The following is a 27,135-nucleotide window of genomic DNA, read 5'->3' on the forward strand; positions in this document are numbered from 1 at the left end:
CAGTAACTCTTACACTCGCTTGGAGCTTTGTTCTTTTTAAGAATCAGACTGATCCGGGCTTGATGCTCAATCATCAGTTTAGGGAGTTCTAATGGTTCCACAAAGTTTCCAATATCTTCTTCAGTAGACGAAGATGTGAAACTAAAAAGATTAAGATATAATTTTTTAAAAGCATTATTAATATCAATGGCTGGGGTAAACGTTTCACAACCAGGACATTTCACTGAGGGAATGGTAGAAAAAGACTCTCCCTGCTTTATATGTCTAGCAAAAAGATTCCCTGCTTTGTCCCCTGACTCAAAGTATGACAGTCTTGCCCTGTATAGCCAAAACTCCACCTTCTGTGACAAAATAGTATTATATCTGTATTTCAATCGGGTCAATTCTCTGAGGCCATCAGACAACATTCAGCGCTTCAGCTCTGCCTCTGCACTTTTAATATTCCCTTCCAACTCCACGAGTTCTTGTGCTTTGGATATTTTGATGAATGAGGCATACTGTATGATCCGGCCCTTCTGAACTGCCTTAAGTGCCTCCCAAAGCCCAATATTATATCATGAGGGGTGCCAGCGGCTTGCAACATCCCTTCAAGATCTGTAAAAAAGCCCTGATCATCAGCATTAGGTGCGAAAATATTAGCCAAAATCAACTTTTGCCCTTGAATTTCTGTTAAATCAATAATGAATATTCCTAATTTATCTTTACTCTGTTTGAGACATTTGAATTGTAGATGCTTACTTGTCAATGTTTTGACTCCCCTTATCTTATTCAAGCCAGTACTAAAGAAAAAATTTCCACCCCATATCTTCCCAAATGTTTCTACTTCCTGGGGGGAAAGATGCATTTCTTGAAGAAACACTATATCATATTTCTTACATTGACTTCTTTTTATGGGGTGCCCCAACCCATTCACATTCCACGTCGATAGAGACAATCCATCCACAACACAAAAAAAACTCCAGCCGATAGGAGGAACCAGCACAAAAAGATATAAAAAGTAGTCAATTTTCCTCTGAACATTCCCCAATGTTCAGTGAGTCAGGCTCACTCAGCTGCAACATGAGTATCACACAATGACTAACTAACTCCATTGACTTTATGAAGGACATCGCTTGTTGGGGACATGTAAATACTTTGCAGCCATCCTTAGCATCTATTCTCAATTTGGCCGGGAACATCAGTGCAAAAGTGGCCTTCCGTTGATGGAAGAGTTTCTTGCATTCCTTGAATCGATCACGTTTCTCTCGTCAAATTCGCAAAGTCTGGGAACAAGAAAATGTTGTGGTTCTTCCAAGAAAGCCTTCCTTTACTCCTCGCATAACACAAGATCTTTATCGGTTGATCTCAGAAATTTGGCCAAAATGTATCAGACGGCAACCCTGTGAGCTTGCTTAACTTCCAATTTATGGCCTGTTATGACAAGGAGATTCAGAAAGAGCCTGTCTAGGAATTCCACCATATTCTGACCCTCTGCTCCCTCAGGAATTCCAACAATTCGGACGTTGCTCTGCTGACTACGATTTTCCATATCCTCCTTTTCCCAGACACGCCCCAAATCCGTTTTGGACGCAAGCAGCTAATTCCCTCTCCGATATCTCCAGATAATCTATCTGTTTCTCAACATCCGACACTCATGTAACATCTCAGTGAATTTCATCTCCATGGCAGTGGTCGATCGACGTATTGCAGCAAGATCCTCCAAGTCAGCAATGATCTTCGTCAGCATTGCCGACATGTTCTTCAATTCACGCCGAATCTCTTTCACCTCTCTGGCCAACTTGACTCCCTGGTCCAAGGCCTCCGGGAGGGGCGTCAGTTTAAGCACGTAAGTGTCTTTTAATGTCTTCAGAGCCCAAGGATTTTGAATTATTTGACATGTTGTCTTCCATGAACAGTTATAGATCAGCGTGTATCAAATCTCACCGGTTTATATCATTAAAAGTATCAAAACTAGCAAAGTGTGCAGAGCTCACCGTTCACACATCCGAACCTTGCATGGCATCACATGACCTCCCGGTTACATTTTATTAATCACTTTTAGCATTGTTTTGTCCTTGCAATCCACAAATTTCAGAACAGGCGTATGACCCATTTTTGGGTTGCGACCCACCAGCTGAGAACCACTGCTCTATGTGGTGCAGAACTGAGAAATGGATTATTGTCATGGTACTTCAAAACGGATCATGTGGCTGTTCACCAAACTGGGTCAAACAACAGTAGGACACTTATCTGTGCAGTACTTCCCATAGCCAAACAGTCTTTGATATATAATGAGGCATCTTATTCATGGATGCCACTTTGATATAAAAACAGACTAAAGAGGTTTGTTAGGTTTTAAAACATTAAACAACATATACTGTTAAAAATGTATCCACTAAAATATATCCACTAAAATGACCTTGGCCCTGTTGGGTGGCAAATACATTTTTAAAAAGTACAAATATTCCAAGTGGTCTGTTTAACATAGTTTTAGATGGAGTAGATTAAATCTTGATCCATGCATAATTCAGAGATGAAAAACACATATGGAGCATACAAATCTCTCTTAATCTGTCTGAATGTTGCTGAATAGGTGTATTATATATACTGTGAGAGATTACATAAGGATTTATGTTTGAACATTCAGATTAGTAGGTCAAGTAATTAGTCTCAGCCATGTCTAAACAGTGCCTTTAGATTGATCTAGTTTCTAAAAGAGACTAAGAAATGACAGTATAACTTACAGATTTATGTAGTTCATTGTTTAGAAATTCATGAGCCCAAACTATCCCATAGAAGATACCCACTCTTAAAGGGGTCATATCATGAAAAATCTCATTATAATAATTCATTTGAAATAAGAGTTTGACAAAATAAAAAAAATTAAATAAAAGTTTCACAATTTATTGAAATGAAAGGGATAGTTCACCAAAAAAAAGACAATTCTCTCAGTATCATTTACTCACCCTCATGCCATCTCAGATGTGTATGACTTTCTTTCTTCATCAGAAATTAGATTTTTAGAATAATATCTCATACAATAGTTCATACAATGCAAGTGGATGAGCACTTTAAAGCTCCAAAAAGCACTGACTAGACACTGTAGTAGAAGTAATCCATTCGACTCCAGTGGTAAAATTAATATCTTCTGAATTGATCAATTTGGCTTAGAAACAGATCAATACTGAAGTTCTTTTCAATATTATTGTTTACTTTCAGATGCTCAAAAGGTCTGATCACCATTCACTTGAATTGTATGGACTCACAGAGCTGAGATATTCTTCTAAAAACCTTTGTTTGTGTTCTGCAGAAGAAAGAAAGTGTGATGGCATGAGGGTGAGTAAATGATGAGCTAATAATTCTTTTTATGGGGGTGGACCACATGGACCCTTTCAGCTGCACCAATGGTTTGTTAAGAAATCTTTGTGGGAGTGACATGCAAAGAGGTCATAAAAACAGAGGTCATAAAAAAGGAAAATGGTAATTTAAAAATAAATAATTAAAGAAGTTTTTACATTTTTGTTTAAAGAAATCTTGACTAGCATTGTGAGTAAACTTCAGGGGGTAAAAACAGAATTATATTCAGTAAAAATGTGTTAAATATCACTTTAATATAAAACTACATTTATATGCGGTTCCAAGGGTGTTCTGGGTGATCGCTAATGTGTTCAAATTGGTTGCTAGGTTGTTGCCTAAAGGCCTAAGTCTCTACGATATTCTAGTCACAAGATATACCATGGGTCACCCTTTCAATGCAAGTCTAGGGATTATTTTTGCCCATTTTATTTCCCAAAAATCATTAGTTTGTTGCTTAGAAAAATAATAGCACACCTCTGCTCAAAAAGCCACATAATTTTAGGTATAATTCATGTCTGCAGCACACACATTGTTGCTTAGTTACGCACTGAAGTTTATTATGTACAGTTTGGGGTTTGTTAAAATCCCTTACACTAAGTATTAGCCAAAGAAATTGTGATGCTTGCCACTAATAAAGTAAAAATCCCCTGCACTCAGCCAGTTAATGCATGTACTGCACCTCAGTCTGTAGAAGTGTGCACCAGTAAACAATGTTCCACAATTAAGCAGTACAGGAAGGTGATATTTAAGTGTTGGGAGGCCAAACTATGAATAGCACTAACCTCTCAGATGGAACGGCGAACCAGTACTCGTGCTTCCTGTCTCTTTGGGCATACTGCTGCATGGAGGCATTGGTGTGGGACACAAAGGTCTTCCGCATGGCCCTGCCAACTCGCAGACACAGGAACTTGTGGGACTTTTGCTTGTTTTTGGACCCCGACACAACTGGATAAGGAAATAATTGGTTATTCACAGTTATACTGTATCAGGAGGTAAAATTGAAACATGAATCCTGCATTCTATTTTTATTCATTGAGATTTAAGAATACCCATCAATGTATTCTACATAGATACAACGTATGCTAAATAAGATGTCATGATGAGTGAGTTGATGTGTTTAGTGTGCTGGAGAGAAATTAATAAATAGGACAAATTAATTCCCTGGATCTATGCCCGATCGAGCAAGCCTAACTGAAAAAGTACAAATGTATTTTTAGGGCAACATTCTCATTAGAGCAGCCAGACTGCAGCAGCGATATAGCAGGATCATGTGTTGGCTGACACTTAAATAAATCTGCAAGTTCTGTTATATCATCAAGGAAAGGTGATATTGATACTTCATATTAGCAATACCCTTGGGAAAGAGATTATAGGGAATGAGACAAGGCTTAAATGTGGCAAGTCAACAAGATATGGCCACAATGTGACATATTTCCATGTAAAATGAAAGTGAAAAATAAGCATTCCACAGCAGAATACTATGAAAATATAAATAAGTACTCAATAGTATTGCAGTAACCCTTTTAACATTAAAGTTAACAGGCATTAAAAGACTTGTTAACTACTGGCAAGATTTAATATATAAATATATAATTTTAAAGATATAAATGCTGCATTACCTATAATAGTAGCCTAAAACAATGCATAAATAGTTAGTAGGTTATTGGTTAATATTAACCAATAGCCTGCGAGGCCTTTGTGTCATCAGCCCAAAAAGGAAAGTCATTTTAGAGACGGATGACATTTTGATGAAAGGCAAAAAAGGCAAACATTATTATAATTTTTTTTGGAATAACCTGTGATGATGAAGCACTGCATTGTGATGATACACATTAAGATCAGGAACATGTATTAATAAAGTAAATATGGTTACTCCAACCAGTTTCATGTTAACTGTAAACTGCTGGTTACCTTCCTCTGTATTCTGCCCCTCCTCTGCTCCAATCTCATTGGCTGTTGAAACCTCAATCGACATTCCTTGTTTCCCTTCCTTCGTATCATTGGTCAATTGCATAGTATGATCCCCCATGCTTCTCTGAGCTTCCCGTCCTTTCACCGAATCCTCGGCTGCAACAGTGTCCGAACAAAGTGACTCAGAGGTGTTACGTGATTTGATTTCATCCGCAGGTTGATCCCTTTTAGCGTTTTCCAGAACATTTCCTGACAGCATTTCACTGGACAAATCTGTGGCATTCAGGCTCTGCTCAATGCCACTATCCCTCAATCCTCTTCCATCTGTGTCTGTATTTTGTATTACTCCTTTTACATCCTTTTGTTCAGCTACTGAAGGTTCTTCCATGGCTGTGTAAACCTGGTTGATGGTCTGCACTGATTCAGAAGATGCCCCTGAGGATTTTATCGGCTGCAAATCTTCAGATGATGTCGCAACGGCATCGTCACGGACAGGCGAAAGTTCTGACTCTGTAAAAACGTCTTCAGACAGCGAAGCTTCTGTGCTAAGAGGGGCTGTACTGGCACTGTCATTGCCTGTATCACGAATTCTGTGTGCCGCATCGGTGGTATTTAGACGTGGCACCCTCTTGAGGTGGCTTACCTCCGTCGCAGAAGGATCTAGCTCCAGATCTCTGGAATGACACAAAAATAAAGAAATAAATGGATTTTCTTTTATAAACTGGATACTTGCTGCCACTATGTGTTTGCTTGGGTGTTCTGTATGGTTGCCAGTGTGTTGCTATACTGTACGTTTGCTAAGGTGTTCTGATTGGTTGCTATGGCCAGAGGCATAGCAATCATTCAAATTTGAGAAGGACAGACTGTTTAGTGCAAGACAAACATAAATATACAATATATATATTTTTAGGGCTGTCAGTCATTCAAAAATTTGAATTGAGTTAATTACATGATTAACCAGTGAATTTTAACTTCTGCATTTACACATTTAGACATTTGCTGTATGAAAGGCACAGCGTAAACACATTTTCCCTGTGAAAAAGTGCGGGGGACAAACTTTGGTTTTATCCCTCCGCATTATACGCCCATGGCTAGGGCATTCCTTGGTGGTTGCTAGAGCGTTCTGGCTGGATGCCTGCTGCTGCTACAGTATGTGGCTGCAAGGGTGTTCTGTGTTGTTGCCAGGGCATTGCTATTTGTTTTCTAAGTTGTTCTGAGTGGTTTCTAGAGCATTGCTTGTTGGTGGCTAGGGCATTGATATGTGGTTGCTAGAATGTTGCAAGCAAGTGCTTTCCTAATGCTGCCATCTGGTGCTTATCTGGTGCTATGTGGTTGCAGGGTGTTCTGGGTGGTTCCCAAGGCACTGCTATATGTTTGTTAAGGTGTTCAGAGTGGTTGCTAGGTTGTTCTGGGTGGTTGCTTGGTCGTTATTTAGTGGCTTGAGTCAAAAGATCTAAGTCGAAGTCTGATTGCTTAGAAAATTAATCACACACACCTTTCCTTAATATGCTACACGATTTGAGGTATGAAATATTTCTGTAGCACAACGAAACACCCCTCACCCCCAGTATGAGAAATAGTGATGCTAAAGACTGTCAAACAACTTACAGTGGCACAAGCTCTCTGACCCTGATGTCTGTGATCTCCCTGCACATGGCTGCAGACTGCACCTCCTCTAGGGGGCACATGATCCCGTACTCCTCACATCCTCTCTCCTGCACCAATCGGTCTGACTTATGAGGGTCAAACATGATGTTGTTTGGGGTGACCAGCAGCACACCACTGACTATTCCCTAAAAGAGGAGAAAGGTAAACATTGTAAAACATAAAAGTGAACAATAGGCTTTTGTTCAAAGTCTAGTGCACATTGTGGTACTGGAATTCCATTTTAGAGTATAATATGCATTAATATAGTCAGTGAACTGGGTGGGACATGGAATTGCTAAGGTTGGGACTAACCTTACACAAACATTTTTGTAAGCAAATATAAGTAGGATGAAATGAAGAGTGATTGATAGGAAACTAGAGGAGAATGTAAATCACCCCACTATTCCCAAATGAAATCTCTATTCCTTAAACTCACCTTGCCATCCGTGATGTATTTGCAGTTCATTTTAAGAAACTTTTCCGTAAGCGCCTCTTCCTCCTCAGAGGTGGACGAAACCACTCGGGCTGGCCGGTGGGCCCCGTGACCCATAGCTGGGTTGGTTTGTCTTCGATGGGCATCATCTGAATCCTGGTGGGATGAAGTATGAGTTAGAAACAGCTTGATAAATGGAAGCACTCGCCACATTACACTGAATGTGGCCAAACACTGAGTTCATGATACACACACCAATACTCACAGATACACACAAACACAGTAAGCAAGGGGGCTTGAAAACAACAGCCTATTAAAAGCATAAGGTAGAGATCCCTAGAGGGTTCTTTGCTATAAGAAAGCTGACAGCCGGAAACCCAGGAGATCGAGGCAGGTTTCCTAGCATTATGCTGCACGTTACTGTCAGTATCTTTGTGTTGTGTGTGTGAAAACTCATTATAAGACAACAAAAAGGAAATTCACTGCTCACTGAATGCTGATGCTGACACACCAATACATATCCAGTGATTTAAAAAGGATTTTACAAAATATGTGATCTTTTACTGTACACTACAGCAACACTCCTGAATTTGAGGCAACATTTTGACTGTAAAACGCCAAACACATTGTGAACTCACTGAAAGAGGTTTAGATCAGGTTCAATTTGAAAAAAAAGCACAAAAAATAAAACACAAAAAAATGAAGCACAAAACAAACAAGACTTTCCATTTTGCCAAAAACCTAAACAATGGCTATTATAAGCTGAACACTGTAACGATTGAGGACTGAGGCTGACAAAGGTTGAGGATCCAAGTGCAGTTAACTTTATTTAAACGAATGGAAACAAACAGAGATGAACAAACAAAACTACCACGATGGGCAAAAATGAAAACAAAACACGAAAACACTGGAACTGGAAACACAGGCATGGGAACGAACATCACTTACATACAACCATGTTCACAAACAATCAACGAAAGACAGGGACTAAACCAAAAACCAGGATATACAGTATATACATGAACATAGAACTGAGGGGCCAATGAACAAACAGAACACCAAACAAGATAACGAGGGAAGCAAATGGCAAACTTAACGAGGGCAGGTGAAAACAATGAACCGTGAACACGAGGGCTGACAGGAAGACTATGGAGGTACAAGGGTGACAAAAGTGAAAACTAAGGAATAACAAAAGTGACAAAATTACAAACAAAGGGCAACAGTGAGACAAGACAGGGTAACCGTTACAAACACATGGTCAGATTTGAATGCAATGGATAGGAAGATTGGTCACTGTCTGCTTTCACATATGGAAAAGACCAGCTTCAACATTCTACTAAACATCTCCTTTAGTGTTCCACAAAAAAAAATCATACAGGTTCAGAACGGCATCAGGGTGAGTAAATTGTGACAGAATTTTCATTTTTCATTTTCAACTAGTTTGTCATAGGTGCATGTAAATACAAACTAGTGAATTTATGCTGTGCTTTCATGCAAATTGTTTCCCATGTATGAGTGCATATATGAATATGAGTATGTAAATGTATGGTGGCTGTGTGTGACTGCACTCCACTGAGTGCATTAAACAGAATGCTGAAATGCATAAGCTAGCTGTGGGTTACATGAACATTGCATGGATATGCACATTCATGTTTGTGTGACTGTGCATGTTTTATGACACTATAGTAACATTTAGTCAAAACTCTTGGCTGTTAATAGGTGTTTGCATTCTTATGCCTGACAACTTAACACCTGAAAACATTTGAAATTAGTAAAATTGTTTGTGCATTTGCAAGTTCATTTGTATGCTCTGCCCATCGATGACTCATAAGGAAATGCAACCATGTACCTCTGAATTTCTGGCACAGACAGCAGGGCTGTTAAATCCATGACCATATGGAGCCGGAACTACACACAGACACACTCACTAATCCAACAGGGTGACATAAACCATTTGGCAACCTCAAAATCACAATTCAAGACACAAATAAAGCACTCAAAAGACATAAGTACAGAATAGGAACTATTGTGAGCTTCCCAAGTGATCTTCCTTCTATTTGCCATCCAATATCAATAACTAGGGAAGAACGCACAGCCAAAAACGAAATGCAATTTGTCTGAATTCAGCAGTTATTGGAATCTTGGGCTTCATTGCGGAAAACAGCCTTTAATAAAAGGATAACTGGAAAGCACTGCCACCCCCTTGCAGGCATAAACTATGAAACAAGAATAAGGATAGGGATTTTGGGGGGGAAGAAATCAGCCTGAATGTCTTTACATACACTCTTAACAGACACCTTAACAAACAGCCTATCTTAAAAAAAATGATGGTTATTAATTATGTGGTTATTAAGGCATAAATGCAAGGATCTCATCGAGTACCCTGGACTGTTCTATTTGCTGCTGTGTAACTATGCTAATTTTTTCAAAGTGCTAATTTTAAAATGCACGCAGTTAGATCTTCATACTATTGATCAAGTAGTGGGATTGTTGAGATGACAATAGCCTACTGACTTTACATTACACCTTTAAAATACTTTACAATATTATACACATTTAGAGAAGTTTGCATACATTTAGGAGTGCAGCTGCCATGTATTCAGATAGCCCTGTACAACTATGAATTTGTCTCAGTGACTCCTTTTGACTGTTGAGTTCAAAGACAGCTCTATATGTGTGACCAAGATTTACACTTTATTCCTGTAGCCCCCTCCCAAGGTTTACACTTTCCTCTTGTGTCCCCATCCCAATGTCTCCATTTGTTCCACATTCTAGATAAATGGTCAATAAGCAGCGCCAGTCCGACTTCAACTTACCAGGAAAATCTCATGACCAACAAGTGTGACCTCTCCAATATTTACATGTCATCATGTCTGGCCTGCATGCAGTGTGTGCACACATATACTTTATGCATTGAGAGATATTGATGATCAGGTGCCGTTATAAATCAAAACCACATTTATGCAGCTCATTTATAATGCTAACATTTATTATTTCTATCAATTCATTCATACTTGCACATTCCGTAGAGGTTGCATAATTCAATATGCTTATAATTAGGCACAATTAAAAAAGACAGTGAGGTGTGCATCCAAAACTGAAGTAGAACAGCAGATGTCTCATATTTCTTTGGTTTTATTGTAAACATATTCACAGCTGTTTTGTAGTTTAGCAAATTGCCTGAAACGCTTAAAAAGCAAACAGCATTTTGCCATGATGTTTGGAGCAAATAAAAAGGAACACAGATGATATCAGAAGTTTAATCTGAGCAAGTCTGGCACGTTCATGAGGAGACTTGAGGATAAGCCAAAAATATCACATTTTTAACCACTCTGATAATTCCTAAATAAAATCATCAGTATGGGTTGATTCAATTCTTTCTTTCTTTCTTGTTTTTTTTTTTTTTTTTTTTGATTTTCTCCCCTTTTCTCCTCTTAAGTCCTTGTGGTGGCGTAGTGACTCAATCCAGGTGGCGGATGACAGATCTCAGTTGCCTCCGTGTCTGACACAGTCAATCCTAGCATCTCATCACATGGCTTGTTGAGCGCATTACCGCGGAGACGTACCGTGTGGAGGCTTCACAATATTCTCCGCAGCATCCATGCACAACGCACCACGCTCCCCACCGAGAGCGAACCACATTATAGCAACCATGAGGAGGTTACCCCATGTGACTCTACCCTCCCTAGCAACCGGCCAATTTAGTTGCTTAGGAGACCTGGCTGGAGTCACTCAGTACTCCCTGGATTCGAATTCATGACTCCAGAAGTGGTAATCAGGTTTTTTACTCGCTGAGCTAGTCAGGTCCCCGATTCATTTCTTTTTAATTATTTCTGTACAAGCCATTCAGTTGATCATTTCACTGCCCAGAACCAAGCGGGTGCGCCACACATCCATTTATATTTTAGCATTCATTCATTACAAACAGCCATGTCAACAAAAATTTTAAATAATGTATAATGCAACTCTAGTCGAATTTGATCAGCGGCTCAGATCAGCGACTACAAATGAAAAAGTTTCCCAAAGTAGATGAAAAATAATTGAATCCATGTAAAAGTGCAAAATTGCACAGTGATCCTCATGGCTCTGCTATTTTACTTTCATGGTCTACTGCATAATTTAAAGATTGCATTAGTGTGAAATCACAATCCAAGAAGTTTGCTGTTTCAAGCTGAATAAGATGTGACTTCATATTATACTCAGTGGACCTTAATAAAACCTAACATATTACATTTGGATTTTCCAGTGCCATGTTCCAAATTTTGACAAAATGTATGCTTATATATAGTATCAAAAAGAGCTAAAAGCGTAAGGAAATTGAGTGCTTTACAATGGAACTCTGTTGGAAAAAAAAGGTGTTCTATAATATAATATACCATTGTCTATATACAAAATCTACCATATATCCCCAAAATGTGCAATGTGACAAATGAAAAGACCTTGGCATCTAAATTCTCATTCAAACAATTTAATCACATGCCTGTACATTCTAAAACAATTATTACGTTTTTCACTTCACGATTCCCATTAAACTTGTGAATGATGATAGCTATTTACCGTGGTGGCTTTCTCCAGATCGGCCTCAGAGGAGGTGGGCGAGAGGGGGCTGATGGGACTGAGGGAGGGGGAGCTGTCCGCACTGGAGATGTATTCCGGATCAGGGACATACAGCACCTACAGAGGAACATGTGTTGTACATACTTAACATTGTATGTTTTATATAAACACATTTTAAATTAATTGTGAGAATAAGTTTAGCATTGGATGAGAGTTTGATATAGCGACTGTGCTGAAAACGAAGAGGCTATACCTTGCCAGGGACCACAGCTCGAGAAAAGAGTTTGTTGAGTTGTACGAGCTCATTGGGGGTGGTGTCGAACTTCAAAGCAATGCTGTTGAGCGTGTCACATGACTCCACCTAGAGTTGTGAGACACAAAAACAAACTTTAGATGTTATGGATATTTCAATGGTTTATAAAACTAAAGCTCTAAAATTAAAGTATTATCTTCCAGGTAAATGGACTGCACTTATATAGCACCGTTTTAACCTTAACGGTATTCAAAGCTCTTTACACTGTGACACATTCACCCATTCATACACCAATGGCGGCAGAGCTACCATGCAAGGCACTAGCCTGCCATTGGGAGCAACTTGGGGTTCAGTGTCTTGCCCAAGGACACTTCGGCATGTGGAGTAATGAGGGCCAGGATACGAACCACCAAGCCTGTGATTAGTGGCCGACCTGCTCTACCAACTGAGCCACAGCCGCCCCTTAGGTAGCATGACTTATTAAGCACTCGAAACAATACAAGACCTCTGTGACAACCTGTGCAGTTTATTGTATATCCACCTATACAGAGAGCATCATCTGTACAGAGAGATCACTTTTAATCCTATCAGTCTGAAGAAAAACCATAAACACAATATTATGGTAACAAGGTTAAAATGGGAAAGGAGGCGGCAGGAACTGGCTCGTCACAATTATATAAAAAATAATTGATGAAGTCTTGTTTTTGTGATGATTGCAATTATGTATGAAGTGTAATGCCACATTTAGTTGTATGGTATAATCATACATTATGTTGATGCATATGTATAAAGATATGGTAAAAAGGTTGAATTCAACCATCACAAACTCCAAATGAAGAAACATTAGACTATTAAACAGTTTAACTCTCGCAATCTGTGCTCAGAATTAGTGCTGTGAAAAATAAAATCAATAAAACAATAATAATCAGTAAGGAAAATCATCAATAGCGAATTTCATTATCGATTTGTTGGATATGTGCGGCAAGCACGGAGAAGCTCATTTGAAAAATGACCGAGACAAGTTGACATGGATAAAACACAACCCAAGTTGTCCAGCACATGAAAGCACTAAAACTTTTAAAAGAAGATCATAATAAGCATACAGTTAAATGTGGACCGTTGCTGCATCAGGTGTGTTGACAGAGAGCTTGTGCTGTTTGATGCGCTCAAGAGCATTGTTTCTCTCCAGCGCATAACTTACCTTTTACTGCTATTGCTTATGTTTAATAATCTATATGAATTCAAAATCAGACACATATTTCCATTTTACTAAACTCCGTAACAATGAGCAAGCGAGTGTGTGCATCCACGTCAATCAAACTGATCGCCCTGGAGAAAGAGAGTGCAATCATTTTGATTAAAGTGTGTTTTGAGGTTTATCAACCGAGCAACATCATACCATGATTTTGTTTCAGTGTAATCAACTGTGCAGCTTTCATATCACACTGATGTCTTAGAGGTCAATGTTTTAGAATGTTTCCCCTCATCATGTAAGGACATTTAATAACATGAGTAACGATGCAACTTTTCAGCACTGCATTTACAGATGATTGTACTATACTGAACTTTATATAATGCTGAATGTAATGTATAATAATAATGGTAAGAGTCCTGAGTCCTTGCGATTTCACCCAAAAAGTCTCTCATTATTACTCACCCTTATGCCATCCCAGATGTGTATGACTTTCTTTCATCTGCTGAACTCAAATGGAGATTTTTAGAAGAATTTCTCAGCTGTTTTGGTCCATACAATGCAAGTGAATGGGTGCCAAAATCTTTGCGCTCCAAAAATCACATAAGTCAGCATAAAAGTACATTTAAAATACTTAAATGTAATCAGTGACAGTGTTCAAGTATATGTATCTAACATAATAATATTTTTTTTAGCTGAGCAGATTTATTAATAATTATTTTCAGGTGAGTTTCAGGTATTTTTAGTCCCACTCCATCCCCGAAGGATCTTTTTGCACTTAATCAAACAGTACTTTTTGTAAATTTTTACAAATTAAGGAAAGGAACTGTTTTGCATTTGTGCAAGAGGTATTATTTTTTTTTATTTATTTTTTTTATCCCCTTTTCTCTCGAACTCGCGACTTCAGGGGTGGTAGTCAGCGTCAATACTCGCTGATCTACCCAGGCCCTGTCCTAGAAATATTATTAATAATAAAAAACATTTAAACTTAACTTTTCATGATTCAGGCTTTGTTTAAAGTTTTGTAAGAGAATCGAATTGGTAATTCAGTACTGTGAATCGAACCAAATCCTTACACCCTTTATCATTTCTGTTAAAAATATTTATTTTTAATGAATAAAATACAGGAAATTAAATGTCAGCATTTGTAATCAGATTAATCGATTAATCAAAGAAATAATCAAAGATTAATCGACTATAAAAATAATTGTTATTTGCAGCCCTTCTCAGAACCTACAGAGGCTTTTATGAATCGCACCAGGTTTGAGAAACAACCATGATGTTTATATAAACAAAAGCACATATGAAGAATGAAAGAGTTTAAGCCAATGTCCTTCAAACCATATCCATTTTTTAAAGTCCACATCAAGGTTTTACTGTGGCTGTAGCCAGAGCATCAACCTTGATATTAACGTACAATATCTAACCTTCCATTCCACCGGGAGATGATTGTTTGCTTTGCAAATAACATTCAGGAAACCCTCTAATCGCCAAATGTCATGTTGAACACACAAAGACAGCACACAAGGATGTTTTGAGCTGGTACCAGACTCTGAAAAGCTTTGAAAAATATATCACGGCCAATAATAGCATTTATGAACATTTAAAGCCACACTGCACCTTTTAAGAAAATGTGGTACCATAAAACACATTTTGAGAAATTATTTGATGAAACATCATCAAGCTTCTGCAGTAACATCTTAGGAAGTAATCATACCTTTCAAATTATTAAAACGCATGCCATTATTCTGGTCAGATAAACTGAAGAACTAACAGGCTTTTGCAACTAGAAATCCTATTGTACAAAAAACTAAATTCACCCATTATCTAGAGACACACATTAAAACAATGTAAACTCAACATTGCGACAGTGAGGAATTAATCTACTGGTGGTTAGTTTGGCAAGATGTGACATGCATACATTTTGATAAATCCCTGGGTGGCAGGATCACAGATCACTCTGTCACCTGATCCAAATCATTGATTCTCATTGGGTATCGCTTACAGCCCAACAGACCGACATAAATAATTGAGGGCCATTTCACCGCCTGCATTCAATTTATCCTTCAGAGTGACCCTTCATCGAGAACTGGTGTCTACTGATGAGTCACACATATATATACTCTACACAGACATACACTATACATATACACTGTACATACACATAAATACACAACATAAAACCAAAGCAAACGACAACACAAGATAAAAAACATGTATACTCCATAATATGTTTTCCAGTTTGGATCTAATAAACTAGCCAAGTGTATTTCTTTACATTTTTCATCATATCTTCTCTCCGACAAACACAAACATAAGTGCAAACCCTAGTTCCAATATCTGCTGACAACTGAAAATAACTAATAGAAGATACAGGGATTCCCATCAGAGCTTTAGGAATACAGTAAAGCAACTGCTACTTCTAAGAGCATTAATTGATTAAGACATCAATCTCTGTGGTCACAAGGCCACTATGATTGGTTGGTGTGGATCTTAGGGTGTGCAATTACAGAGGGAAAGTGTATGTTTCACAACACTGACAATAAGAAAGAGAAAGGAGGACTTGGTTACAAAACAACAACAGTACCAGCAACAAAACAACCTTCAGGAAACTCAATATGCAAATGCAATATGCCTTCAAAACAGTTACATACCTGAGAAACTTTTTCAGTAATTATGGAATATACACATTTTGGATGGTAATGATAGCTGATAATTAGTGGTGTTGGCAACAGCAAGCGTAACTATTATTATTTTGGCATTTAACTATAGCTTAGTGCAACAAATACAATGTGAATGACACCTCAAATTGTGAAGCTTGTTTTGTGTGGCATTACTTTTTTAAGTGATTGGACTATTGATTTTTGGCTGGCACCAGTGGCATAGCCAAATTAGACCCAGGCCCACTCAGAATATTAGAGATTATTCTTTGACTTCAAATTTATATTGATAAAATATACAATTATACAATTTGGTTAAAAACAATTGAGGCCCACCCAAAAGTAATTTCCTGGCTATGCCCTTGGCTGGCACATGATAAAATGGTGAATAAAATCCCATTGACCACAGCCATATCAAGGGATTAGAATCTCAGAGATTTCGCTCTTTTGATTTGGGCCAGTGGCATTTCAACAGAAGACCCTAGTAACCACCAAGCAACAACCTAGAACATCATAGCAGCTGCATAGCAACAGCCTAACTACTATCCAGCTACCTCTTGCACCATAACAAAGAGTTATGTACTGGCGAGCACCAGCTTATTTGTATTTTTCAGAAATACACTGCTTTGCCAAAAAACAAGTTACAAGACTAAACAGCTGTGTGGCCACAAGAAAGCCACTTGTTAGTGAGGCTAATCGGAAAAAAACAACTTAAATTTGCTAGGGAGCATAAAGATTGTACTGTGGAGCAATGGAAAAAGGTCATGTGGTCTGATGAGTCCAGATTTACCCTACTCCATAGCGATGGGCACGTCAGGGTAAGAAGGAAAGTGCATGAAGCGATGCACCAGTCATGCATAGTGCCCACTGTAAAAGCTTGTGTCATGTCATAAAGTGTCATGATCTGAGGTTGCTTCAGTTGGTCAGGTCTAGGCTCAGCAACGTTACGCAGCAATAAAATGAAGTCAGCTGATTACCTGAATGTACTGAATGACCAGGTTATCCCATCAATGGATTTTTTCTTCCCTGACGGCACGGGCATATTCCAGGACGACAATGCTAAGATTAATCTGGCTTAAATTGTTGAAGAGTGGTTCAGTGAGCATGAGGAATTATTTTCACACATGAATTGGTGACCACATAGTCCCAACCTTAACCTCATTGAAAGTCTTTGGGATGTGCTGGAGAAGACTTTACAGAGTGGTTCTACTCTCTCGTCATCAATGCAAGATCTTGGCCAAAAATGTATGCAAATGTGACGTTGCATAAAATTGTCGAAACAATGCCACAATGAATGCGTGCCGTAATCAAAGCTAAAGTGGTCCAACGAAGTATTAGAGTACGCAACTTTTTTTTTGGCTAGGCATTGCAGTAAAAATCTAGGTTTTATGTTGTGACTTATAACGTCCATGATGGCCCATATTAACAATCTATTCTGTTTACATTAAAGTTCAGATTAAGAATTTTACAAGTGAAATCAGTCATTTAAACCTTTTAATGTACAGCAGAAAATATGAATAAAGATTTGTTACGTTTGAAACCTGGCAAACACTATTCTTTTTAATTTACGCATTTTAATTTCATAACATAACTCCGTCAAATTGAATTGTGCAATGTTTAACAAAATTAAATTAATAAAACTTAAAATATTAGGTTATTTTATTTGATTAAAGATTACTCAATTAATTTTGATGGAATTATGTTTTGAAATTGAAATACATTAATCTTGAGTGTAGAAAAGACTTTAGTGTTTACATCGGACTCAAAGCCCTGTTAGTATCTGATTCAAATATCTGCAGAATCAGAAATTTACAATAATAATAATAATAATATTAATTTAAAATAATAATACAATTGTCACCTGTATTATTGGTTGTGTATTGTCAAGCATCTCAATACAAGAAAACAAAAATGTCAGAATGCTCAAGGCCTGATCCTAATTTTGAATGCTTTGTTTGCTGGATAAATCTCTGTAATGGGGTAAAATTAAAATCAATCTAAGAATACTGAGTATATATATATATATATATTACAACAGCAATTTATTAAAAAAAACATTTTCTTTTATGTTTTATTATTAATGCTAAAGAAGGCTCTTTTCTGTGCCACTAGCATCACAAAATGAAATTGAAATGGGAAAAATAATGATTTTGAGAATGACTGTATTCAAACAGGTTTCTCAAACACTTCCATTGGTTGGACAAACACATAGTAGATCCCCAGACGCACGGCACTGCTTGAATTAATGTTACTGTGTCAGGGTGGTTGTAATACTCAAACTGAACGATGCTTTTAAAAATCAGAGCCACAATGTTTACAATTATTAGGGGAATCAACTTGCAAGAGGCCTTATCTGCATATACAGCTGGGATAGGGGAAAGTATTTTAACAATACACACATCACCCTTAATACATTTTCTTCTGATGTTGTCTGACGTGCTGGGTTACAAAGACTGTCTTGACATAACCCGATTCTGTGTGTTAAAGGTTTAGCTAGACTGAATCACAAGTAAGCTGCCACCCCATCACTCCTCCCTCTCTCTCCCTCTCCCAGCATCCACGGCAATCAGGGGCGAAAATTTCATCAAAATGTTGGGGGGGACAATAAACATAAAAATTCTGAAGAGCAATTTTTGAAGGGGACACCAAGGTTTTTTTTGTTGTTGCCCCGTTTGCATTTGTATTATTTTATTTCTTAAACAATTATTTTAAGAATATATCATTATATTATTTACAATACACATATTTTAATGATATTTTATGGGGGGACAACCCTCAGATGGGGGGGTCCTGACCCCCGACCCCCCGCGATTTCCGCCTATGCAATGCCACTGTTACCATGGAGAAAGTCACCACCTGAATTGAGGTCATCTCAAGAGCACATGAAAAAGGATTGAGAGATCTCTCTCTCCCATTCTCTCTCCCTCTCTCTTTCAAATCGATTAAGATGATAAATGTGGGACGAAGGGCATTTTTGAGAATAGAGCTGAAATGATCCCACAACAGGAGACTCTCAACCTTATAGGAGAGTCATTTTATTAAGCATGCTGCTTATCCTCCTTTTAAAATATCTTGCATCATTGCTTTCTAAAGACAGCAGGTAAACTACCATGAAAAACAGCAATTAAAGTCATTCTAGCATGACAACATCACAGTATGCACACAACGTGCTCAAATCAGAAAAATGGATCTTACCTGATACACACATACTCAAATTTCCAGCCCAAACATAATTACATGCATGTGGTTGTGTTTACACACATTCATCATTAATCAGTGTATTTTGACAGCTGATATTGTATGTGAATGGTGAACGTCTTCATATTTTCATGTTTAAAAATACTTTGCTTGATTGCTTTATTTTAGGTAAAATACCAGCAATTAAAGGTATTGTTTACCCAAAAATGACAATTCTGTCATCATGTACTCACTCTTATGTTGTTCCAAACAAGTATGACCTTTTTTTTCATGGAGCACAAAATGGGATGTTAGGCAGAATGACAGTCTCAGTCACCATTCACTTTACATTGCATCTTCTTTATAATGAAAGTGAATGGTGACTAAGTCTGTCAGTCCCTCACATTCTGCCAAACATCTCCTCTTGTGTTCCATGGAAGAGAGAAAGTCACAAATGTGTGGAACGACATGAGTAAATGATAGAATTGTCATTTTTGGATTAACTGTCCCTTTAAACTCATTCCAGCATCTCTTAATAACAGCATGCAGACATCATGTACAAATCAGCTAAATTAATTATACCTCACAACACACACACACACTCAATTTTCATTCTAGACTTAATTACGTACATGTGGTTGTGTTTACACACATTCATCCTTAGTCAAGCACACACACAAGCACACACAAATACACACACCGGTGCATTATGTAAACACAGCCACCTGGACTAGATCTCGTACTCACCACATACTCCATGGTGCCTTTAGGTTTTTGGAAGGATATCCGGCGCACATCTTTCCTCTCCAATGAACTCTTTTTCTGCCCGGTGTCTGAAAGTAAACGAGGGAGAGAGCGCGTTACGCTAGTCATGGTCTTCCGCTCTCTTCGCATCTCCTCTGTGCTCCACACTGTCTGTTGTCCCCCCCAACCCCTTGCATTTGTCTGTTAGCACCAGCCGCGGAGTGAGAGAGAGAGAGAGAGAGAGAGAGAGAGAGAGAGAGAAAGAGAGGCTGCAGCCTGGTCGGCCAGCAAGCACAGTGGGGAGTGGCTCTTTGCTCTGGCTACCACTGTCACTTCCACACAGGTCACTTGGATACACCTTACCAGCTAGGTCTACTGGGACTTCAGTATTGGCTTGTGTGTCTAAGTGTCCGGGCTATTAGAAAACACCATGAAACCATTTGTGAATTGGTATAAATGTCCTTTTTATGTCTATATTAGCATACTTGTGTGGGGCTAAAAATGCTTTGCCAACTGTTTCTGCATATGAAGATCTAATTTAGAGTAAATAAATTTAGTCTGATTTGCATAATGGTTTAGCATTTCACTGACTTCAATTAAAACCCATACCTCGTTTTTTTCAAATACCCTCATGTTGTTCCAAATCCATATGATTTTCTGCCTTAAGTGGAATACAAAATAAACAAAGATAAAGAGCCTCAGTCATCTTTCACTGCATCTTTTAGCCATATAATTCTAGTGAATGGTGACTGAGTCTGTAATGCAATAAAAATACAATCTCCTTTTGTGTTCCACCAAAGAAAGGGGTTCTTGAACAACTTGAGTAAAAGATTTATTTTCAGGTGAACTATCTCTTCAAGTTCTGAACTACTTGGGTGCATGTTCTCCAAGTTGTTGACGTGAAATAGAGTGCTGAGTTCTTATTCTGAAAGACCAGTATGCTAATGTATTTTAGATAACTAGAACATTTAACACACTTCTCTGCCCTCCCCCTCCACCACCTGACACATCACTGACAGCAGATATATTCGCCACATTTTTTACTGATAAGGTTACAGCCATCAGCAATACATTCACAGCACCACACCCTGTCAAACAGCTGGCTCCTGTATGCAACCCTTCTTTCCCTATGTTCTCTCCTTTAACTGACACTGAGGTCTCTAAACTCCTCCTCTCCAACCACCCCACAACCTGTTCCCTTGACCTCATTCCATCACACCTTCTCCAGGCCATCTCTCCGTCCATCCTACCGGCACTTACACACATAATTAACACATCCCTTCTTGCAGGCACTTTTCCCACTACATTTAAGCAGGCTCGAGTAACCCCACTGCTGAAAAAACCTGCACTTAACCCCACACAGATAGAACACTACAGACCAGTCTCTCTCATCCCATTCATGGCAAAAACACTTGAAAGGGCAGTTTTCAATCAGATCTCCGCCTATCTCTCACAGAACAAGCTGCTGGATGACAATCAGTCAGGCTTCAAAAGTGGACACTCCACTGAGACTGCCCTGCTGTCTGTCATCGAGTCGCTGAGACAGGCAAAAGCTGAATCAAGATCATCCATTCTGATTCTGCTGGACCTTTCTGCTGCCTTTGACACAGTCAACCATCAGATCCTTCTCTCCACCCTCTCTAAACTGGGTATCACTGGAACTGTGCTTGACTGGTTCAACTCTTATCTCTCAGAAAGGTCCTTTGAGGTAGCATGGAGAGGGAAGTATCCAAGCCACACCAGTTACTTACTGGGGTACCTCAGGGATCAGTGCTTGGGCCACTTCTCTTCTCCATATACACAACATCACTGGGACCCATCATCCAGTCACATGGTTTCTCTTACCACTGCTATGCTGATGACACGCAACTCTACTTGTCTTTCCAGCCCAACGACACCACAGTGACCGCTCGAATCGCTGCCTGTCTGGCAGACATCTCAGCCTGGATGAAGGAACACCACCTTCAACTCAACCCTGCCAAGACCGAACTCCTTGTCTTTCCAGCCAACCCGGCTGTTGAACACAACATCACCGTGCAGCTGGGTCTAACTACAGTTTCGCCTTCCAAAACGGTCAGAAATCTAGGGGTAACCATTGATGATGAGCTAAATTTCACAGACCACATCTCAAAGACTGCAAGATCATGCAGATTTACACTCTACAATATTAGGAAGATAAAACCCTTCCTCTCTGTACATGCCACACAACTGCTCGTTCAGTCCCTTGTCATAACTAGACTGGACTACTGTAACGCTCTCATTGCAGGCCTTCCTGCATGTGCTATTAGACCTCTCCAAATGATCCAGAATGCAGCAGCACGTCTGGTCTTTAATGAACCAAAGAGAGCACATGTTACACCACTCTTTGTCTCTCTCCACTGGCTGCCGGTTCATGCACGTATTAAATTCAAGGCCCTGATGCTGGCATACAAACAGTCACTGGGTCTGCTCCAGCATACCTAAAAACATGTATGCAGAGCTACGTTCCCACCAGAAGCCTGCGGTCGGCTAAGGAACGTCGCCTTGTCGTACCAAAACAAAGAGGCACCAAAACACTTTCCCGGACTTTCAGTTTCATCATACCACGGTGGTGGAATGACCTTCCCAACTCAATCCGGGAAGCTAACTCACTCTCTATCTTCAAAAAACGGCTAAAAACACATCTTTTCCAAAAGCACTTAACCGGTCATTAAAAAAATAAAATAAAAAAAAAAAAAAAATTATTTACATTTCTTGTTGCACTTAAATCTGTTTTGTGTACTATTATGATGATAGTGAAACTTTGTAATATGGCACTTTTTGTACCACTGTCTCCCTAAGATGATTCGCTGATGTTCTTCCTCTTTTGTAAGTCGCTTTGGATAAAAGCGTCTGCCAAATGAATAAATGTAAATGTAAATGTAGATAACTCATTGTAAATCTTCTTGGTAGTTTAATTGTGCTTTGGTAAATCATACATGAGACATTAAGTCATATGTATGAGACCAAAAGGCCATAATTATGAGATAACGTCAAAATTATGAGATTAACTCTCCTATTGCGTTCGGGTCATTTTTGACCCAGGAGAGGTTGATAATAATTTTTTAATAACACTTTGTTTTTAGCATGTAAACCAAACTTTGTGACTTTGTCATGACTATAAAAATACACATCATAATTTTTCCCCCAGATTTTTAAACAAACATTTTAAAAATGTTTTTACATCTTTTGTGTTCACAGGTCAATTTTGACTTGGGCATCAACTGTGGCTTTACACATAATGTAGATCAATTAATAATTTTTTTTGTTATAAACACTTTTCTTAAATTTAGCAGCATCTTTCCATTCTCTCACACACACTTTTTTGTCTCCCACTGGGACAGTATTTTGCTCTGTGTAATTTCTTTGTCTTCAACGTTGCTTCCAAAGCTACTGAAGCTCCTTCTCAAACAGTAATATTATTAAATGAAAATAATGAACTAAGCTAAAAAAGAAGATCTGATTATGAAAGCTAAAAAAATGTGTTACGTCAGAGTGTAAACAACTGAGTCAATGACCACCAGCAGAGCTTTGACATTCCAAATGCTGTCAATCAAGTACATCACCATTTCCGTCATTAGCCGTTTGTGTAGCACAGTCCAGCCCATTTGAGAGCTCGGCAATCATCATAAAGAGCAGCCGAGCTTCCAGGTTGGACAAAAATACATTGATTGAAAGCCCAATGTCCAATAAACAATCAGATGCAGATCGATACAAATAGAGCTCATTAAGCTCCCATGCACACCCAGAGAAGGATGGCGTAGGTGCGGAACCCAAAATGACGTGTTTAGAGCCTCTCGTCTAATGATACAAGGCTTTTTCTATTATTAAACATCAATACAGCAAACACTGGCACACAAATACTGATGCTACAAATGCCTTCTTTAATAATGCAAACAATAGACTTCTATTGTGACTCTTCCATTATTTTATTTTTTAATAATCTATTATTATCCATGAATTGCAGATTGTGACTTCCATTTCAAACAGCTAATTTTTGAAGACTAGAGGCACAAGTGAAATCAGCTTTGCACATTCGGTGAATGAGCAGCACAGTACCCAAAAATGGTCTGACACAAGCAGATTGTGAATACTGAATTAAAAGGATGTGAAATCACTACATCCCCATCTGACTGCTTAGAACAACAAATCACAGAGTGTTACACTGTCTTGGCACCTTTGGTAATTGCAGTGTATTTTTAGAATCAGGTTCCCACCAGTGGGCGGAAATGTCCCTCTGACTGATGACTGGGAGCAGATGCCTTTCACAGACACTCACCAACAAGGGTGAAGGGTCTTTGGTGAGAATGGAAGGTGTCCACTGTGGCACGGGCTTCCTACAGAGTTTAAGTTCGATTCTAATCAAATGCAAGACTACCTGCAAATCAAAGTTTAGTACAGCTAGGGTGCACTTGACAAGTACAGATAAGAATGCCCAGCTTTAGTTGGAAATGTCAGAACAAAACTTTGTAGAAAGGAAGACCTTTAGGAGCAGGTCTAAGCATTCCTGAACTACATTTTACTTTTTAAACTCAATGCTTTTTTTAAATTTAGCCATGAGGAAAATATCTGATAATATCAATGCTTGACATTTTATTCATTTGTCAAAGACAAGACGATTTTTTCAAAAGGAAACCATCGACTGCTATCACTATGGTTAGTGTAATTTTGTAATAGCCATCTATAGAGAAACTAGGGTGAGTATGCATAACGAATTTCTGCTAATTAAAAGAATATCCATGGGATGATGATGCTGACCGGCCTCTTTTTAACATGTTCTTCGTTATCCAATGATAAAAGGAAGTTGGAGAGCCCATTAAATTCATTTTCAGTCAATGTAAGCCCAAATTAAAGACAGCGTAGCAGGACTGTTTGAAATGCCAGCTGCACACTTCAACATAAATGAGACCCCAAGGACTCCTCCATCAAACTACCTGAGCTCAGAGCTGGGAGGTGCTGAGGATTCAGCACACAAATTATACAGGAAACATGGAGACTAATTTATACTACGGTGTCCCATTTGTCCAATAAAATGTCTTTGCCTATGCCAGCATGCAGAGGTTCACCAATCATAACTGAGGTCATAAAGTCTTAAAGGGACAGTTCACCCAAAAATGCAAATTCTCTCATTATTTATTACTCTCATGAACACATTTGAAGAAAAATATCTGAGCTCAGTAGCTCCTTAAAATGCAAGTGAATGGAGATTTCTCTTTTGAAGCTCCAAAAATCACAGACAGTCAGCATAAACGTCATCGATACGACTCCTGCGGTTAAATTAATTTCTTCTAAAGCAATACGATCACTTTTGGTGCAAAAAAAGATAAATATTTAAGTACTTTTCTCGAAATCATGCTTCCGGTCAGGAGCAGTGTGAGGTAATCCCATTGGCATTTGAAAAACATGAGAACTGATGCAAGTAATTCACAGCCGGAAGAGCAAATAATTAGAGAAACATTTTTTGGTGAAGTATCCCTTAAAGTTTAAAGTAAAAAAACAGCCTTTTTAAAGTAATATACCCTGCCACTTGCTACCCTTTCAGTTTTAATAATTTCACATATTTCATAATGAAATACTTGATTTTAACCATCTGGAATTGATTGGACTATGAAAAAGTAGGCGTTAACAGAATGCCAGGTGGTTGCCATCACCTGTCATATAAGTAGCAAGTGAAGCAGCATCCGGAATCATTACATGGATTTATAGACCACTGCCAACCAAACGTCACTCTCTCCACAAGGTGCTCAATTCTATACATTCTCGAGTGGCTTGATAGCTTTTATTTGAGCTGTAAAGAGTGGAAATTGATTATGAAGTGAGGTTGAAGGCATATTGATTTATGCAGATCATAAAATAGCCATTTCACAAAGTGTGACACTGACAAAACTGCTATATCGTCAGTTTGTGAAACCAAATGGCCTTTACATTCTTCTAAGCCAGTGTTTCCCAACCTTTTGCCTTAAGTACAATAAATAAATATGATGTCCTGGAATTGCATATATTATATTGCATACATATGTTTATTGTTTACATGCATCATTTGTACTAATTAAAATATTAACATTGATATGTAGAACAAGAGCTAATACAGTACTGTCTCTTTAAGACGGTCAGTGGAAATTTAGCCAGTGAGCACATATTAATGTGAGAGAACAGGCAACGTTTCGTTAGCAATGCCTTGGCAACCACCCACTACACCCTAGCATTGTGGTGGTGAGTTTTGCAGGGGCAAGCACCACTTACATTTTCCACAGAAAATGTTAAACTCTTTTATATGATATAATTACTTTAGTTATTTTTAATGGCACGAGGTTTATTTTTCCTAAGTCATTAAACCGCTGATAACAGTCGTTTTATAATGTACAAAAAGAAAATTTGTGCAGCATTGAATTGTGTTTTCTTTTTAATAGAAACATCAACTTTCAAACAGCACCTGTGAGAATGTGACAGGTGTCAATTAAAATGTCACAAAGCATAAAAATATAGCTGGACTACATTTTTCAGCATGTTCTAACATTGGATGGTGCATCTGTAACAGCAATAATCCAGTCTGCCCGGAATCTGAATAAATAACTTTAAAATGGCTCTACAAATGAGAAACTAGTCCAGTGATGTTTAAATTGTGAAATAAAATTATATTGCGACAAATTATTCTCACAGGAGCATAGCGGCCTCATTTTGCTGCTGTAATAAATCTGTGATATATTCCATGTAATCTGCTTAAACTGCAAAAAAAGGTGTCGAATATATCACTTAAATAGCTCGACTGCACACCCATCTTGCACAAGTTTACAGCTTTGACATCAAATATGACAACTTGAACTGGTGCAAACTAATGGTTGTTACCTTTATTCGTAATGAGTATAAAAATAATTTTAATCTGCCACAATCAGACCAGCTCTTTCGTCTGTGTTATTCTAGCAAACTGGATTGCTTTTAGTTTCAGCAGGAACTTTAAGCACTTAAAAACATGATTAATCAAACGTTTGGCTGCTGTTCTAATGCCTGATATAGGGGAAATTAGACCTCATACACTTCTATTACAAGACAAACACAGGTCAACCACAAATTACTGTTAAGTTTTGTAGTACTTTTTTGTCAATAAGACATAAACATTACAAATTATAATTATTATAATTATAAATCATGTACATTTAAATACAATCCCAGTTCCAAAAAAGTTGAGACTGTATGAAAAAATGCTAAT

General features: G+C 38.3%; 1 protein-coding gene across 4 annotated transcripts in view; it reads right to left on the reverse strand.

Annotated features, from left to right (window-relative positions):
- LOC127650760 (oxidation resistance protein 1-like) overlaps positions 1-27,135 on the reverse strand; it is a 72,100-nt gene that overhangs the window by 14,835 nt on the left and 30,130 nt on the right. For all 4 annotated transcript variants that reach the window (XM_052136381.1, XM_052136383.1, XM_052136382.1 and 1 more), the window contains 7 exons: positions 19,914-19,999; positions 12,138-12,245; positions 11,885-12,001; positions 7,331-7,483; positions 6,856-7,040; positions 5,248-5,921; positions 4,119-4,281 (listed from right to left, as the gene is read on the reverse strand). In XM_052136381.1, the coding sequence (XP_051992341.1) occupies positions 4,119-4,281; positions 5,248-5,921; positions 6,856-7,040; positions 7,331-7,483; positions 11,885-12,001; positions 12,138-12,245; positions 19,914-19,999 (1,486 nt within the window). The remainder of the gene's footprint in view (positions 1-4,118; positions 4,282-5,247; positions 5,922-6,855; positions 7,041-7,330; positions 7,484-11,884; positions 12,002-12,137; positions 12,246-19,913; positions 20,000-27,135) is intronic.

This window comes from Xyrauchen texanus, chromosome 10, assembly GCF_025860055.1.
Source record: "Xyrauchen texanus isolate HMW12.3.18 chromosome 10, RBS_HiC_50CHRs, whole genome shotgun sequence".
In the NCBI taxonomy this organism is placed as follows: Eukaryota; Metazoa; Chordata; class Actinopteri; order Cypriniformes; family Catostomidae; genus Xyrauchen; species Xyrauchen texanus.